The following is a 17,879-nucleotide window of genomic DNA, read 5'->3' as shown; positions in this document are numbered from 1 at the left end:
TGGGTTTGGATGTGTGCTTTCTCTCATATTTTCTGAACAGCTTTTAGTTCATGTAAACATCTCACATGGTTTGTAAGTTATCTGACCATGAAACTACTGGAGGTTTTGAGCTTTACATTAGAAAGCATTCAGTTTCTGGGTTTCATGGCTTCTGTATTCTCTCTGTTTAAACGGTAAACTGCTGTTTACAAGTGGATCACTTCTTTGATCTGAGATGAACATTATGTCCACTCTTTGACAACACTTTTGCATACAGTCCCTGGGTACACGGTAATGCCCCAGGCACCACTGCTGCTGCCAGAAATATAAGAGATGATCCATATCTGGTCATTTGAGCCTGTGTCTGACAGGATTCATTTATGTATATATAACATACATTACTATATAAAAAATAATTGAGATATAAATAACATTAAAATACTTGTTAATGTATTAGTAATAATGTTTTAGATTTATATGTAAATGTGTATATAAATATATATATATTCATACATTTTATGGCTTGAAAAAGTCCCAAATCTCAAGGTGATGTGCAAGTTTAAATCAAGCTTGCTTTTATGGCTACACCATTTGCTTCATGATATTATAAAATGTACTCACTAAATGGGTAGTGATGCCAACATATTTCCTTCTTCATTTTTCTCGGCTGTCCTTGGTCTGCCTCGTCATTCTCCCAGTTAAGCTCACATGTGACACTTTCTTTGATAACACAATCAATGTTTCTTGCCACCCAGGTGTGGACAAGGAATTGCATTACCCTTTTTGAGTCGGGTAACACCCAGCTTAAATTCCAGGCATCAGTTGCAGACCAACATGCATTCACTCTGGACACATCTGTCTTGCACTGAGAAAGGATTAAGTGCATGCTACAGTAGTCTCTGGGTATGACTACATTTTCGACGCCGTGCTATAGAATATATTCTCAGGTTAATGAAAGGCATTGGCTGGAATAAAACATGTATTTGACTAATGATGTGTCTGAGCGAGAACACCTCTACCACTACTGCAATATGTGAAACCAATGCTACTGCTCTAACCTCCCTTTGAGATGCTAGTGTTTGTTGATTTGGGCCAGACTTGTTGTTTTAACAGAATTCTGATGTGCAGTATACCGGTATAATGGTATTGCTTGGGTCTCATGTGATGCTCTTCATCAATAGATCATTATTTTGTGTGCTTACTAAAATTTAACCCATTTTGCAGGTGAGGAGCTGATGCAGAAAGAGGTGAATTGCTTGGCCAAGGCTGCACGGGGGACATTGTTAGAGACAGGAGTACTTCTGCCTCAGGAGTACAGTTCCCATTCTCTGTATTTCCCAGTCTTTTATGTTAAATAAAGACCAAACCATTTGGAAAATATCTAAAGAGTACCTAATATATTAGAAGGGAAAAAAAAAAAGTCTATCCATCATCTTGCTCAGTTATTCCAATAGTACATGTATTTAACTGCAACTAACTAAACCAGGCTAAAAGTGAAGGTTTTATTCACTACATTTTTCTCCCTCTTTGTTTGTCTGCTTGTATGCCTGTGAATTTGTTAGACACATAGGAAAAATAACTAAAAATGCCCCACCACTTTATGGGTCGCCTTCTGATATCACACACATTGAGAAACGCTGCAGTGTGTAACTGCTGTACCTCTATCCAGGGCAGCTGGAGGGCAATACTCCAGGGCCACAAGGCTCCACTTCTGTTATCTATGCAGACAAAACTCACTGAAATCTGTGGCAGAACTGTGGGATCTGACCCTTTTCTTTTGAAGCTGTACCATTAATTGTGAAATGGAGACTCTATAGATCTTTAAGTAGCACAAGAGTACTGCATGGTCTTTCACTGTGGACAGAGGCAGACTCGGTGTCAGTATGTGGTGTGAAAGCACGACAGCTCTCTAGTCTAACTAATTTCTTACAAACCGAAAACATCTACATTCCTCTTCCAGTGGTAATAGGGCTTTTTATTATTATTGTTTAGAAATGAGTATAACTTTGTGCTTCATTAAAACCAAATGGTTAATTGCATTCATGAATATCAGATTTATTGATTTACTTAACTTTCCTCTTACACTACAGCAGAATAATATATCACAGTTTCATGTAATGCTGTCCTAGCCAAGTTTTACTTCAGCATCACAATTTCTCAGACAAGTATGCATTGATGGTTTATGTTGGCAGAGCCTTTGCTTCTGCTGACAAGTTGGAAAAGAAAAATCCCATTTATATTTTGAGATTTCCTAAAGCCTATTGATTTATGAAATACGGCTGGCCTTGCATTAGGTTTTGTTTTGTTTTTTCTTCTTTTTAAGAGAAAAAAAAATATCCCATTTGTTTTTATTGCTGATTTAAGTAAAGGATTTATTCTATCAAATTGCATTTCACTAAATGAGAGATTCCTGGCAAGGCAAACAGCAAAGTAATAACAAATTCATTACTTAAGTTATGTTTTAATTTCTTGTTCTTTGAGATGGACAGAGAGTTCCCATCATAGCCCATGCCATTTACATGGTCCCTGTGTGTCCACGTGGCATATAATGGTGTATAGTAGGCAAATACCAATGAGTTGTTCATGTTTAGAGCTGATTAGCAGCAAAGTGGATGTGGTTTATTCAGTGCTGAGCACCAGACATGAGCAGGGTTCAAACCCTGCTGAGAAGCAGAGTAAAATATTAGCTCAGGCTCAAGACCACACTGAAGCTGCTTCCAGTTGGCTCAAAGCCTGTGAACTGATGTCTGGACATGCGGTATGGTATAGATTTTATTTTTCGTCCTCTCTGCTACTGGTGATGAAGAGGAGAGCTTGCTTGTTTTAGATAGGAATTAAATTGTCTCTTGTCTTTCCTGCTTAGCTGTTTTGGGAGATCTTTCTGACTTCTTGGTATCACTATAGTTTGGGACTGGAGAAAATACAGGTGCTGTGAGTTAGATACCTGGAGACCAAATAAAATATATCATATATATATATGTACATATATTATTTTTTTCCCCAAATGTTTATAAGCTTTGGAATTCTGGTAGTCTTTTTCCTGGTAGAGGCAATGATAGACATCTCACAGATTTCTCCAGAAGTTTGTCTTAAAGACTAGTTGCTGCTTGAGCATTCACAGAGCTGCTGGAATCCCTTTGGAGTTCCTTGTGTCATTTTTGGCTGGGTTTTTTTAGTTTAATATACTGTCTGCCTTTTTTGAAAAGCATTGTATTACTTAACATCAATGCCTCCTGAAAAAATGGAGAAGTCGCCCCATCTTGGTCTTGGGGGAACGTAGGCTGCCTCAGGAGCTTGCGAGAACAATGTACAAGACAAATACACAGAATCAGCATAGGAGTAACAGAGGCTTCTGTGAAACACCTGACAAAAAAAAAAAAAAAAAAAAAAAAAAAAAAGCAATTATGGATTTATTTTATTTATATCAAATTCTCAGTAATGAAAGACTGGTGGGTATTGTTCATCTGATCCTGCCACACCAAAAAAGAAACTGTCGTTTTTGACCAGTTGCATTTTTAAGGTGCTGTGCTTGGCAGTGATCAATGGGGGAAAATGCAATTTTAGGAAAAGAAAATTAGTGAAAAACAGAGAGCTGGCCAAGATAATTCATATTTGATATTCATTATCTTATTACAGATGGTCACAAGCCAGGTGCAGATATCCTGTAGGCAGCACTCAAAGGATAAAGGTGCTTTAAATGAAATGTATACTTTCCTTTATGCTGAATCTGCAGATTTCTTTTTTTAGCAGGGGATTTTTTCATATGTAAAGGATGGCACTGTTCTTAAAGGCTCATGCTGTCCCTTGGGATGGGAGTTTCAGTGACAAGTTGAATAGGCTGCCCTAGCTCTCACATGCTCAGTAGAAAACAACATTAATCACTCCAGTGTCTGTGTTCATTTGTCCATAACCCCTGCAGCAAAAGAAAATGAGAGGTAAAGAAGTTGTTAGTTAGTTTAGGCAGTAGCTGGATGTACTAGAGGGTGTGCTAGAAATGTGGCATTCGGGGTATTTTGGCTATGAACTCTTGAAACCAAGATGTAAAACCCAGTAAGTAAGCTTTATCTATCAAAAAGATACTATCAAGTCTTGCCCACTTTAGTATAAATAATTAAAGATTTATTTTATTTTTTTGAGCTAAGGTTTTAAGCAGGATGAAGTTAATATTAAAAATAAAACCTACATGCTTATACGTTGTTTTGGAGTTGTTAGTAAAGGGAGATGGCCAGGCTGGCCCATTTCAAACAGTTACTAATGGACTTTAGCCTCCATTGCTGGTTCCAGCAGCTTCCAAAATAAAATGATTAATTACACAAGGGAGAGACAACCCTTACTTGATTATGCTGATTATAGAGTTGATGATTATTGGAGCAAAGAGGATATATTGTCAGAGCTTCCTAAATTCTTCAGGGAATAAGGCAGATCTGAAAATAATGCCTTAGAACTGTAGGGTGTAAGGTTACCAAATCACAGGGCAACCTGCTTGGAGGTCTCTCATATGTCAGTCATGCTATAGCATATCCTAGCTATAGCTACAAGGGTTGCTGTGATGAATCAGGCCTGATTTTCCAGCTATCATCCATCATACACAGCATGCCTTTGTGACTGGTATATTACACATCTTACCTGGTTTGCCAAGGGTCCTAAGGAAGCTGCAGATGGTTTATCAGAGACTGATTCTTGTTTCAGAAAAAAGTGTGTTTTTGGTAAAGCACACTTCTTTCACTGGAGATATTCCTGTGAATGCTGTTGCACAGCTTTCGTATTACTGTGGATTTCCAGTCTTTCCCTCAGACTTCTAGCTATTATAGTTCACAGTGAAATGGTCATTTGTTGGCTTGGCTGAACTGATGAGAAGGATGTTTTTCATGAAATGGGCTGTCAGCTTGGAACTAAAGTTTCAGTTAATTGATTAGGAGTTTCTTCATCATATCTTTCTACGTCTTGAATAGCTAGGGCAGCTTTTTCCTGATAATTTTACTTTTTATTTTTAAATCAGTCTTTATGGTGTCATTAACCTGCTCCTGGCTACTTCCTCTTTTTCTTCTTTTTTTTTTTTTTCTTAAAGCCTTCTGCAGAATTTTATGGAGACTCATACTGGTCTCACAATGGTTGTAGTACCTCACCTTTGCTGTAGTACAGACAGAAATAAGAAGAGCAGATGCCTCCTATAAAGGAAAAAAGAAAAAAAAAAAAAAAAAAGAAGAAGAAAAAAAAAGACAAACTAATAAAATGTAGCCAGCTATGAGCCAAAAATAATAGCTGTTTAGCAAAGTGTAGAGATAATATGGAGCAATGTCTAGAGAGGAATTGAGGAAGAACACCTTGGCCAATTAAAAGTTTCATATGATTTTTCTGTAGATTGTAATGGTACTGCTGAAACTTTGCCAGTACTCAGGGATTTATGCCTTCCTAATTTAAAGACTTGGAAAAATCAGTAGTGCAGTGCACTATGCAGTGCATTTTCCAATTGATAAATACCTCACACACTATATAAGAAAATGCTTATCCATATTAACAACAAACAAATGGGTTTTAAAAGGTCCATTACTTTGGTCACATAATTACCCAACAAAAATGGATATCCAGTTAAATGCAGAAATTATCTAGGACTCTCCTGTGTGGTGTGTGCTTGGGATATGACACTTGTATATTACAAACTGAATAATAAATTCTTTTCTCTCACATTAATTTCTACCTGAGCCCTGTCTCTAAACCTAACCTGTGTCTTCTTATGGTATCATGCCATCTGGATATACAGCATAGCAGTCACTTACTCTGTGCTGCTTCCGCCAGCTGACTACTAATTCAAGTGGTATTTTTGGAAATCATCCTACTTTATGCCATATATTTCCAGAAATCTTACTCCCAGCATGAGCAGACCATGGACACCCATACCACGCTATTGGTTCTTCTTGTGCTCAGCTGAAAGAGCATCTCTGTAGCCTAATGCCAGCAGGAGGAACTGAACTTGTTTTACTGTAGCAGTTCAGAACAATCAAGCAGAACCCAGCACAAGAACCCAAGAACAGCTTCTATTTGGTCTGGAGTATACAGGCAGAGTATTTTTTGGTAAGGAGACAACACATGAAGCCTAGAATTGGCTATGTGTCCCAGAGTCTTCCACAGGTTTCTAGGAACAAGGTGTTGAATATCTTTCTAAACCCCAATTTCCTCTTTGCATGCTGTAGCTGACAGTAATGTGACAGGAGTGCTTCCATTGTTAAAAAGTCTTTGAGATTCTCAGCGGATGATATTACAGTAAAATTATTATTTGGGGGAGTAAAATATGTTAAACAGGAATCCACCAGTTAACATATCTGAGTTTCTTTTTACTGTCCCATGATGTAAAGTTAAATAATCCTTTTTGATACGTCTTTCATCTGGCAGATGTGATGCTTGCATCAGCATTTGGTTTAAAAGGTATCTGCAGATCATAATGAATTCTTTTTCTCTATACCTTTTCTTATAAAAGCATTTCACCACGCTTTTGTTCACTACTGTTTGCAACCGGTCCTCAGAAGCCTGCACATCATTACTCTAGTAAGCAATGGCAATGCATCACTGGGAGAACGGAAAACACATAAAATACAAATGTAATTTTGCTCTACAGCACAACACTTCAGAAGAGGAAAATTTTCTCTGAGCCATTCCTTCTTGTAAGGTGCAGTGTGCTGCAGTGACAAATATACAGCTTTGATGTTTCCTGCTCCACCCGGCCATGACATTGTAAATCAGCATTTTTCTTTTTCGTATTCCGTCATTATTAAAACCTGTTGTAACCTTGTTGAAGACAAACATAGATTCATTTTTGAAAGCCACGCATCTTACTCTGTTCTCTTGTGCTACAGGGGAATTATTGTATTTGCAAACAAAAGCTACATTCTGGAGCCAATAGAAGGTGCTACGACTGAACACAAGATCTACCGAGCAGAGAACTTGAAAATAGGTCCAGGATCTTGTGGCCACCAGTTGGATATCTCCGCCATGAGGTCTCACGACACAACACACCATTCTCAAGCTGGCAGGGTAGGTGGATTATATAGTTTTACACTAAGTACCTTTCTGAAAGCATCTTCACAACCATAAATATTTGTTCCAGCCTCATTTCCTACATACCTACTGAGCAAACCACTAAACCATACAGTCATCTTGTGTTGATGATATGTACTTAAGAACATGCATAAATTTAATCATACACTTACACGATTTGTTAAAACTTTATTGCTTTTTTTTGCTCTTGCATTGTATTTATACATTCTTTCTGGTAATGAGATGGCACAGAAGTTTGTGGTTTCATATTATGGTGCTGTATTTTGGTTCATGTATGATTATAGCAACAATTTATGAACCCATAAGAACGCTAAGCAAGGTCTGGAAAAGTTCTTGCCCACCCAAGATGGAAAAGAACATGATAGCTGTGATGCTTTGCAAACAGTGTTTTAAAACTTAGATGAACCTTTACATTCTAGAAGGAAAGTATCTTATGCAGACAAAACAAATTCTCACCATATTATTTTACAGAAGTATTATTGTAATTGTTTTAATGTAAGAAGAAATGTCCTTAATGTGAAATGCATCTAGCTCATGGAAACTAGAAAATGAAATGAGCTGAAAACCAGGAAGAAGAAATACTACAATAACTTCATGTGCATTTTGGAAGGGGATTGTAGAAAAGACTGTTTTAGGTGTTCAGAAATTCTACAATGTTACAAAGCTGGCCTCAAAATTTATTATCTGTCACATACTGGGGTTTATAGTTAGGTGTACTACTAAGTCTTCACATTGAGTTAATTTTTAAGGAGAGAAACCTAAATGGCATCACCAGATTTTATTTATGTAGTAGAATTAAATTGTTTTATACTTCAGGAATATTAGGCATTATCTGTCCAAATTTCTTTTTGTCTAAATGAATATTGCATTAGCTATTACATCTACAACTTTATTGTCTTATATTTTTTCTCAGAATGTATGAAGTCGCTAGGGTTGAAAATATTAGCATTAGTCTGTGTAAGCTTTGTTTGTACTTTCAGCTCAAACATTCCCTGTTAATGTTCCCTGACATCATATACATATATGTGACATGACCTTTCTGTTCTTTCTGGGAAACATGGCAGAACAAAACCACGGCCTTCCAGTTTGTCCTTCTATAAATGCAACTCTACCAAAATGGGCTTCCTTTCAATGAAGCTTCAAATATAGGTTCCTACACTATGCCAGAGTGTTTCTGCAGATCCTACTACAACCTAAAAAAAAAAAAAAAAGCATTTTCAAATCATTTAACGTGAATAAGAAAGTTCTTTTCACATCTTTTTTAAGGTTTACCCCCAGATGTTTGGGACTTTGCAGAGGTAATCAGAGTAACACAAGGAAACTGAAATAAAAAGCATGTGTATAACTAGCTGATGCAATCAAAACAATTTTACAATTACCTTCATGGTTCTCACATTTTCGTGATGGCTTCAACTACATGTCAAACTTCACCTTAAATATCTGAAAGATATTCTTGCTGTGGTTCACTGGACGTAATTATAAAACCTGTCAACAACCACATCGTAGAGTTAGGTAAAATACATATCATGAGTATGCTGGATATGCTTTTAATGTATGAATTCTGGAAGTTGTCAAATGTAATGTGTGGACTGAATTTTCACATTTCAATGTTGTCATCAACTAAGCAAACTGTCAGGACACACTGAATAAGAATGAACTGCAAAATATGGAGACACAAGGCTGCTCCAGATTACACTGGGTCAAAGAAGTAAGCACAAATCCAGCATCAGGTTTAGGGCATGATGAAAATTTTAGGTTTCTTGGCAGGTTTTGGGGTAGCTGCTCTTTTGCTCTTTTTTTTTTTTAATTTATTTTTTTTTCCTGAACCTTCACTTCAGATACCTACACTAAATGTTTATTGAGCAGAGCCAAAATGTTTGATCAATGTATCACAAATTTAGAGTAGCCTTTAGGTTAGATTTAAGTACAAATCAATGATGGAACAAACAATAAACTCAGCTTCCCAGATCCAAACAAGAAGTTTAATAAATCAAAGCAAATAACACAGCAGGTGTGTGTAGACACAGTTTTCCCTGTTAGAGCTGTGTCTCTATAAGTACTGGGTTATGTTACAAAGCAGGGGACTGTCAAATTGCAGCAAGGAGCATGTCTTCCAGTTGAGCTCCATTGAGACAGGACCCTACAGAAAGCAAGTCTAGTATGTAAGGCAGTCCCTACAGTATGGCTTTTCTCTGTAGCCACACAAAATAGCCATTTGTGTGGTCCTGGTGAATCCCAGAACAGCTGTTTGGGGGAATTAGATCACAGAGAAGGAGAGGGGCTGCAACATTGTGCTGTGAATCTAAGCGATGCCAATTCCCAGGCAGGAGAGCACAGGGAATATATGGTGGCATAGGACAGCAGTTTTGCAGCAGGATCAGGTATGGAAGAAGCAGAGGAGCAGGACAGCAGTCAGCTGAACAAAGCGTATTGTCTCCCATTGTGAATATCTGTCATAGCTGTATTATTGACTCTTCATTTTAATTCTGAGTGATTCAATCAGTCAATGGATTGTGCGTTGATGCAGTAGGCTGCAGAAACCAAGCTGAAAGAAGTGATAATTAGGTACATTTTATAAATAAATATCATATCCGAGGAATACACATAGCCTTTGGGCAAATCACAGGAAAGGATTCGTTATGCAAATCAGTCACCAGAGGCTTATATCATTATACCTTGGTAGTCAATTTCTCTCAGGCTAACTCTCTCTGGTCCAAACAGTTTTATTTTTGGTAAAAAATGAATGGCTTGCTGACTGGTGTAACAGAGCCTTCTTATATCTTTGCACCTGGATAATCATGTCTCATTTTTTTTGCTTTTCATTTGGAAGAAGACTAGAGGCATCTTGGGGCATGTCTCTAATCAGGGCTGCGTAATAAATTTCAGATTTATATTAGACATTCAGTGTCTGAGAGACCGGTTCTGCCACAAACAAAACCCATATGGTCATTTGCCTTCCGTGGCATCTCACTCATGTCCAATATTTTGCAGAGAGGTGAATCAAGCTCTGCCTAAACCCTACAGGTTCAGCTGAGCTCTGTAGAGATGTGGCAGGCCCTTTACACTGCACCTGCTGCCGTTACTGAAGCAGCAGGAGCAGATGTGCTGGCTGCTGGTGTCTGCTTCCCATCCAGCACACCACCAGGCACTGCCAATGCCCTGCGTGGCAGAGGAGGCATGGGCACATGCACCAGGTCCATGCACACACCATGACCCCATGATGGAGACAGTTGCCTCCAGCAGAGCCAAAGAAGATGACAGGGAGCTCCAGTACCAGGAGAAGGTGTAAGAATACCTACCCATGTTCATTTGCCAGAGCCCCCGATGAGTGTAATCCTGCAAAATGTTTGTACCATTGATGCTTAGTTCATTAATGACAGCTTCTAGTGGTTTCAGAGTTCAGAAATACCATCCAAGTGGAACTTAATATTTTTCAATTCCTGTAGTTTAAAGGTTGTGTCACGCTATTAAATATGAGTTTTCTAGTGTTGGAAAGTTAGAGTTACCGAAGGTTAGTTACATCTGGCACTTTCCTCTAAACATAATGTTTCTTGTAAAACATTCAAAATCATCAATCTGCAGATAACAAAGAGGAACACTTTGCTAATGTGAAGAAATCTTTGTGAAAGTTGGCTGGAAGGTGATGTCCAGTACTGACTTAGCTTCATAGGGGATTGCATAGTTTGCCTTGGAACACACTGTTTGCTTTTGAAAGCTTTAGTCATGTTTTAGGTTAAAGAGCACTCGTACAGTTTGAGACATCATAGTCATTAGTAGGTCATACAACTGCTTAAGGTCCTTAAGTTCTGGCACGAAGATCACACATACTGCTGGGACCTCTGTTCCCTAACTGTTTTATTCCAGAAACAAGGGAGGAATAATAGAATAGATGTTCAGCTGGTGTAAATCACAGAACTTCCACAGAATTTAATAGGTCACTTAAATTTAGGGTAGCAAATGAGCTGTCCTATGATTAATAGCCTTAAAAAATCATTTAATTTTTTTCAGTGATCCTTTTGGAGCTAAGCATTATGATTTTTTTGGACCTGCAATCAGAACTGCAAGTAACACGACATGCATGAATACACAGATGCAAAATTAAATGTAGGCTATTTTTAAAGCATTATAGTTTGCTTTCCCAGACACTGACAGTTTATTTAGCTGTTTGTTTGTTTTTTTTTTGTTTGTTTGTTTGTTTGTTTGTTTTTCTGCAGTTTTGTTCTTTTTTTTCTTTTTTTTTTTTTCCTACACAGTTTATAAGTAGACCACTTGATTGATACTCAATATTCCTTTATTACTTTATCCTGCTTTACTTGATATCCCTTTACAACTCATTTTTCCCGGTTGCCCATTTGTCAGTTGCTTGAAATGTTTGCTAAAATTTATCTTATCATTTCTTTAAATGTACCTTGGAAATAGCAAAGGTCTTTCTGCTGGAGATGATATTCTCCTGCGAGGAAAGATAACTCAAACATTGCAGCTGCAGAAACCTGAAAGGTTGAGAGACACTTTGCAGCACTTTCCTGCTTGCTGTGATCAGATCCTGGTTGTACAGGTCTTTTTTTGTAAGCACCACATGGACATGAGGAGAAGGAATGCAATAAGAAATTGTACACCATGAAACCTTTGGAAGTCTGAGATGTTGTATATCTCCTCTTGCAAAAACGTTGTTTAAATGAGGAAGAGCTGATTCCAAGGGTCACATTGAAACAACAACAACAACAACCAAACCTTTTTCATCTTCTTTGGCAGTACAAGAGGGAGACTCTGAAGACAACAAAGTACGTGGAGCTTGTTATTGTGGCAGATAATCGTGAGGTAAGAGACTTAAACATAAAAATATATGGGAAGCACAGGTGGGAAATGGGTTTCCACAGGATTGCAAGTAATGTGCTTCAGATAAAATATTGTAGTTTTCACAAGTAATGCTTCTAACCTAATTAAGGCTAAGCAATGGAAGGCACTATTAAGACAGATGACTGCTAGTCATTTGCAAATGTTTTTTGCAATATTTTGTAAGGAATTTGGCACTCATAGATAACTGGGATGTCTGGCAGAAATTCAAGACAAGGCAAATAAAAATTCACAGCCCAGGGTTTCCTTGAGCTGGTTAAACCATTGCATTTCCTGCCTGCCCTTGGTGTGATTGTCACTGTTCAGAAGATGCTGTAGGATCCTGCATTTCCTTCTGAAGCAGGACTTTACCATCACATTGCACAAAGCCTTTCTGACAGTTTGGAAGCAGAGCTTCAAAGCAAGGAACCAGGACAGGCTGTGCAGATGTGTTTCAGTGAGCTGAATGGCAACCAAAGATGAGAAGTCTTGCTTTGAATTATTTTGCTACTTACATTTTTGTTTGTTTAAAAAGATGATGGTCTTTCACTCTCCTTGAACACAGCTCATTAGGGAATAACAATCACTCTGCTGCCAAAATAGCTAACAGAAGAGCCCTTTCTTTTTCACAAAACCTCAGTCCTAGAAAGCTTGCTATGTAAGACTTAGGGATTTTAAAATCTTTCTATGAAGAACAAAATCCTCTCCCATAGCCTGTGTTTATTCTGAGGCAGATATCAGTTCCGTGAAAGCCAAGAGAAATCTGCCGTTGTCCTTTGCTTGCTCCCTGTAATCCCCAAACATCACTGACAGTGCCATCAAGAGTAAGGTGGATGCTGGGGAGAAAAGCTGCTGTATTTGTGCTGCTAGTACATTGATCCTTTATTTTCTAAGTTTCAGAGACAAGGCAAGGATGTGGAAAAAATTAAGCAGAGGCTGATAGAAATTGCAAACTACGTTGATAAGGTAAGAACATGAGGATTAGTCCACTTCTTCAGAAATTACTGCACATTCTGGAGGACATTGTTGTGAGATTTATGTCTGTCTTATGAATATAAGTTAAGAAAGCTTCTAAAGCTTAAATTTGTACCTCTATGAAAAGAAAAAGAGTTTGATTCAGATTTACTGAAAGAGCAAGTCATGTTTCCTTTCGTACTACAGGCTGTCCCTGGCCCACACTCCCAGTGTGCTCACTACACTCAGACCATCTCCTTACACAGCCAGCTTTTGCCTTGCAGGTGCAAAACATGCAGCTGAGAACCTGGCTTCTGTCAATGGTTCACCACCTGCCATCAGCCCATCAATAACAGCAACGTGTGTTTCCTGCTGCCTCATTTGAGTGAACACACCTGCTGCTTTCCTAATGCCCCAGTATCTCAGGGCAAGGTTTCTCTCCAACCAGTAAAAGCAAAATAATAATAATAATAATAATAATAATAATAATAATAATAATAATAATAATAATAATAATAAAAGTTTATTTTAGATGTGGTGCATGGCCAGAAAAATTAGGAATGTTGTACTCAAATTATAGCTAAGGGAGTCTAATTTATCTGAGAACTTATCAAGTGATGCTTCAAGGACATTAACTCAAGGAGAGGCGTTCGTGATTAAAAACAAGCTGCTGAAGGTACCTCCACCTCTTTTGTAATTGTCTTGCTGACTTATTACTGGAAGACAGGCATTTATATGTTACCTGCTCAAAATTAATTTTGCATGTTACAATATATTTATGTTTCATGCTTAATTTATGCTCAACAAATGGCAGTGTTGTCCAAATGGCTGTAATGCATATAAACAAGACAAAGATCTAGTATATGCTTTTCTCAGACTGTCAGCCAAATCCAGACTTGATCAATTCCTGAGTCCTTCTTCACATTACTCTTACCTTAGAATTGTTATCTCTGCATCATCAGTAACACTGTGCCTGCTCCCCCCTCACAGCAACTGTGGCATTTACTAGTGTGATAATAGAGTAGCCAACAGCTCTATAATTGTTTTTGTTTCTGTTTTCTCATTAGTTCTACAGGCCACTGAATATTCGAGTAGCCCTGGTTGGAGTGGAGGTGTGGAACGACATGGATAAGTGCTCCATTTCTCAAGATCCTTTCACCAGCCTCCATGAGTTTCTGGACTGGAGAAAGCTAAAACTACTACCTCGTAAACCCCACGACAATGCACAGCTAATAAGGTAGAGTTGATGCCAAATCTAATATTGGCTGGTACTTCAGTGATGTGAGAGTAGCTGTACTGTATTCTTCTTCAGTTGTCTAAACTGTTGGGATGACTATCTGTGATCCGGAGGGTTTGTCTTTCTCCTCCACAAACACAGAAGTGCTTTCCATGGCCCTACAGCAGATGCTCCAGATAAATTTCCTTTAACAGCTCTGCAATAGCTGTTACTTGTAGGCATTTCCTGAATACAACATGCATGGAAATCTAGATGTATAATAAGCCAATAAGGACTTTGGGCATGAATTTGCAGCCGGTTTAAGGTGGTCTCAATCTCAGCTGTTATTGAAAAAGGCAGTCCTGCCCTCTCCCTTAAAGTAGACCTAAGGCGGTATTATTGTCAAGCAGATAGTGACATTCTAAGGTCAGGTTAGACAAGACTTTGAACAACTTGATCTGGTGGAAGGTGTCCCTGCCCATGGCAGTGTTTGGACTAGGTGATCTTTAAGGTCCCTTCCATGCCAAACCATTCTGTTTTTATGATCTGAATCCTGCTCATTCATAGAAAGACATCAATAAAATTAAAAATGCGGTCTAAATCAGAAAATTAATTTGAATTTGTGACTTACAATTTAAATAATATACATCTTTTACCTTGCTGCTGTTTCCTAGATTGAACTGAGTAAAAATGCTCAAATCAAAAAAAAAAAAAAAAAAAAAAAAGTAAGAATAGCACCTCTTTCTTGATCCAGGTATTGTTTTGATCAATGAACCATACTATAGACAAAAACAGACCACATGTCTTAGTAATTAAAAGGAGCTCACATTATTCATTGCACAGATATTCTGACACTATTTGTGGGGGAATAGAGTGAGTCACTCTAAACTGCCACAAAGTATTTTATTATATGTTTTAATACTTTGTTTAGAATGATTAAATTCTATGTTTTGTATTGCAACAAGTAGCACATAAGCTTACATTAAAATAAGCCTTCCTTGAGCTAGAGACAGTATTTTTCTGTTTGCGTTTCTATTCCCAACATCAATCAGGAGAAAAAGAAAGGAAGAAGGGGTCTTGTTACAGCAGTAAATCCAAAGGATGGTGATCAAATGGATCTTTCTCAGAGCAGGGTTGCTGTCATTGTCAGTTTGGCAAGTTGGCATGACTAATCTGTGCTTTTCATTGTTTTCAACCTGCAAATGTCTGGAGCTGACACATTTGAAACAGGATCTTTGTTTGAGACTGGCAGAAACACAAGACTGAAAATAATAAGGGCGGTATCTTGGCACCGAATGTTGATTCTGGGATTCTTCTTTTCCTTTTTCGCCCTCCTGCAGCGGGGTGTACTTCCAAGGGACTACCATTGGCATGGCGCCCATAATGAGCATGTGCACTGCAGAGCAGTCTGGAGGGGTCGTCATGGTAAGTGGTAAAAGCACAGTGCTGGAAACTGGCCCAAGTGGTGCAACATGATCTCACGTGTTGTAGTGCTGGATTCTGTACCAGCACATCAGCCCCTTTTGTCCCATTTTCAGTCTGAATTATCTATATCTACAGGCAGCTTGCATGTAAAGTTTTTAACTCATAGTTTCCATACTGAAAAAAATAATAATAATAAATGTATATATATATAGTATTAAAATATAGCACGACCTCTTTGCAAGAATCTTCCGCTCCTACTGATCATTAAATCAGGTGAAGAGGTGCTATGAAGGATGAGAACCAGAAGATGTATTTGTTATGCACCTGAGTATACTAGCGTTACAGGCAACAACAGTCTACCCTGAATCTTTCATTATATCGATTTTATTCTGGATTTACAGAGTTCCCTGTGTAAGACCTTACTTTCCATCTTTGTAGCACAGTGGTTTTGTTACATTGCCAGACAACAAGCACAAACAATGGCAGCATTTATTCTACCTGAATGTCTCTCAGAGAATATTGCTAGTAATGCTGCTGTTCAATGCTACATGTAATGAACAAACAACTAAACATCTTAGTCAATTTCTGCTACTAACTCTGGAATACTTTCATTTAGAAAAAAAATAAATAATTTTGAACAGTGCTTTTTAAGGGTGAGTGAAAGCAGTTTTGAATTAACTAAGCTTTTCGATTCAAGTACTTTAAATAAAATTAGGTGTGGACTCCAAGAACTTGCAGGCTACTAAGAGGCTCAGCTGGTGGCCTTAGAGCTCAGCTCCAGAGCAGAAAGTAATGAAGCCCTACAAACCTCATAAATATTGTCTACTTCTGAGTTCCGCTTGGAAGTGCTGAAAGCCCTTATTTTTTCTATGGTTTTGTCCAGGCTTTCCCCACATTAGCTGATCCAGCCATTCTCTCCAGCTCTGCTGGATGCCTCAGTTACACATCCCTATGTAAACAAGGTGGGAGTTGAGAAATGCACATTGCTCTCAGAGTTTGCATGGTCTCAAACCTCCCAGTTCTTTGAAGCATCATGGCGCCAACCTGGAGCCCAAGACACTAAGGTTTTTGCCTCAAGATTAAGTGGAGTAGTCCCAGAGATACAGTCCCTTGAAGCCCCTGCATTTTTTGCTTCTCAGTGAGCGTGCAAGCTGAGGTTGGTCCACACGCAATGCAGGGCTCCTCTGTGGTCTTTGGGACAAGTAGGCAAGAAGCCAAGCTGAGGCAATTTATGCATTCATGGAAGATGATGTATTGATGATCTAGACTGGGAGGATTTATGAGGTGAGTGGGAAAGATGAAGAGTAGGTAAGAGTGGGAAAGAACAATCAAACAAGTTGGAGAAAGTCATGTCAAAATTGTAGAAAAGACGTAGGCTTAAGTCTCTTGGCAGCTTTAGAAGCTGAGTCTCTAGTCAGTGTATGTTATAGCTTCTTGCTGGGTACCTGGGGGCTAGATACGAAAGAAAAAGGAGGCAAAGAGGAAGGAAAAGCTGGGGGAGTCTCCAGATGCACTTCCAAATCTTGGCAAAGGCATAGATGAGTCAACCAGCCCCATTTTATCCATTCCTCCCTCAGGGCAGCAGTCACTGCTTCAGCTTTATCTGCAGAGATGCTCTTAATGATGCCCTTAATGATGACTTGTTTGGTCTTTTAATTTATAACATAAACTTTAAGATATGCTACAGTATTTTTCTGCAAAGCCAGTCCTCCTCACTGTGGAAACTGGTGTTTTAAGCAGAAACAACAGGAACAGCAAAATCATTCCAATAACAAGAAAACAAGAATCAGCATTTCTTTAAAGTATTCTCAGGGCTCTGACAGAGAACAGACTGATTTATATGTCCAAGAGAAACCCGGTGTCTGCAGAGAAATTGTAGCCAGGCCACAGCTTCAGTTGTTCAGGGGAGTGTGCTGTTTCCCAGAGATTCCCACCCTAGTGAATTGAAACTTTTGAGGTGCAAATTAATCCGATGCTTGCACATCATAACTAGAGATGTTTTCCTTCTTTAGGCAAATCCTCAAAAGGCAGCCAAATCCAAACAAACAAGCACTCCCTCCAAAACCTGGAAGGGCAGCTGTCCAACCTTTCCCCCCAGATTAGCAGAAGCTAATTCATGTATATCCAGAAAAGTCTTGATACCTACCAATACATACAGACAAAAATTTTAAGTCTGCAAGATGTGCAAATGAAATAAAGAATAACTTTTAACCTGGGAGGCTTTGGTGCTCAAACATCTCAACACTGAGCTACTGAACATTTAGCTGTTGTTATCATTTGACCAGCCTCTTACCCATCCCTCTCCAAACACCCAACCCCAGAGAGTTCCTCACTTTGAAAACTGTTCTAAAGAGTTCTGAAGGAATAAACAATGGAATAAGTGCATGAGAAATAGCTTCTGAATGTAAATCTGGAAAGA

The 17,879-nt window shown here is 38.5% G+C and overlaps 1 protein-coding gene across 1 annotated transcript in view; it reads left to right on the top strand.

Moving 5' to 3' along the window:
• ADAM12 (ADAM metallopeptidase domain 12) overlaps positions 1–17,879 on the top strand; it is a 184,648-nt gene that overhangs the window by 109,225 nt on the left and 57,544 nt on the right. The window contains exons 6-10 of the mRNA XM_068689155.1: positions 6,831–7,008; positions 11,785–11,850; positions 12,760–12,831; positions 13,887–14,056; positions 15,376–15,460. Of these exons, the coding sequence (XP_068545256.1) occupies positions 6,831–7,008; positions 11,785–11,850; positions 12,760–12,831; positions 13,887–14,056; positions 15,376–15,460 (571 nt within the window). The remainder of the gene's footprint in view (positions 1–6,830; positions 7,009–11,784; positions 11,851–12,759; positions 12,832–13,886; positions 14,057–15,375; positions 15,461–17,879) is intronic.

Source organism: Anas acuta, chromosome 7, assembly GCF_963932015.1.
Source record: "Anas acuta chromosome 7, bAnaAcu1.1, whole genome shotgun sequence".
In the NCBI taxonomy this organism is placed as follows: domain Eukaryota; kingdom Metazoa; phylum Chordata; class Aves; order Anseriformes; family Anatidae; genus Anas; species Anas acuta.
Note: the sequence above shows the minus strand (reverse complement) of the source record. Positions and strands in the feature narration are given on the sequence as shown.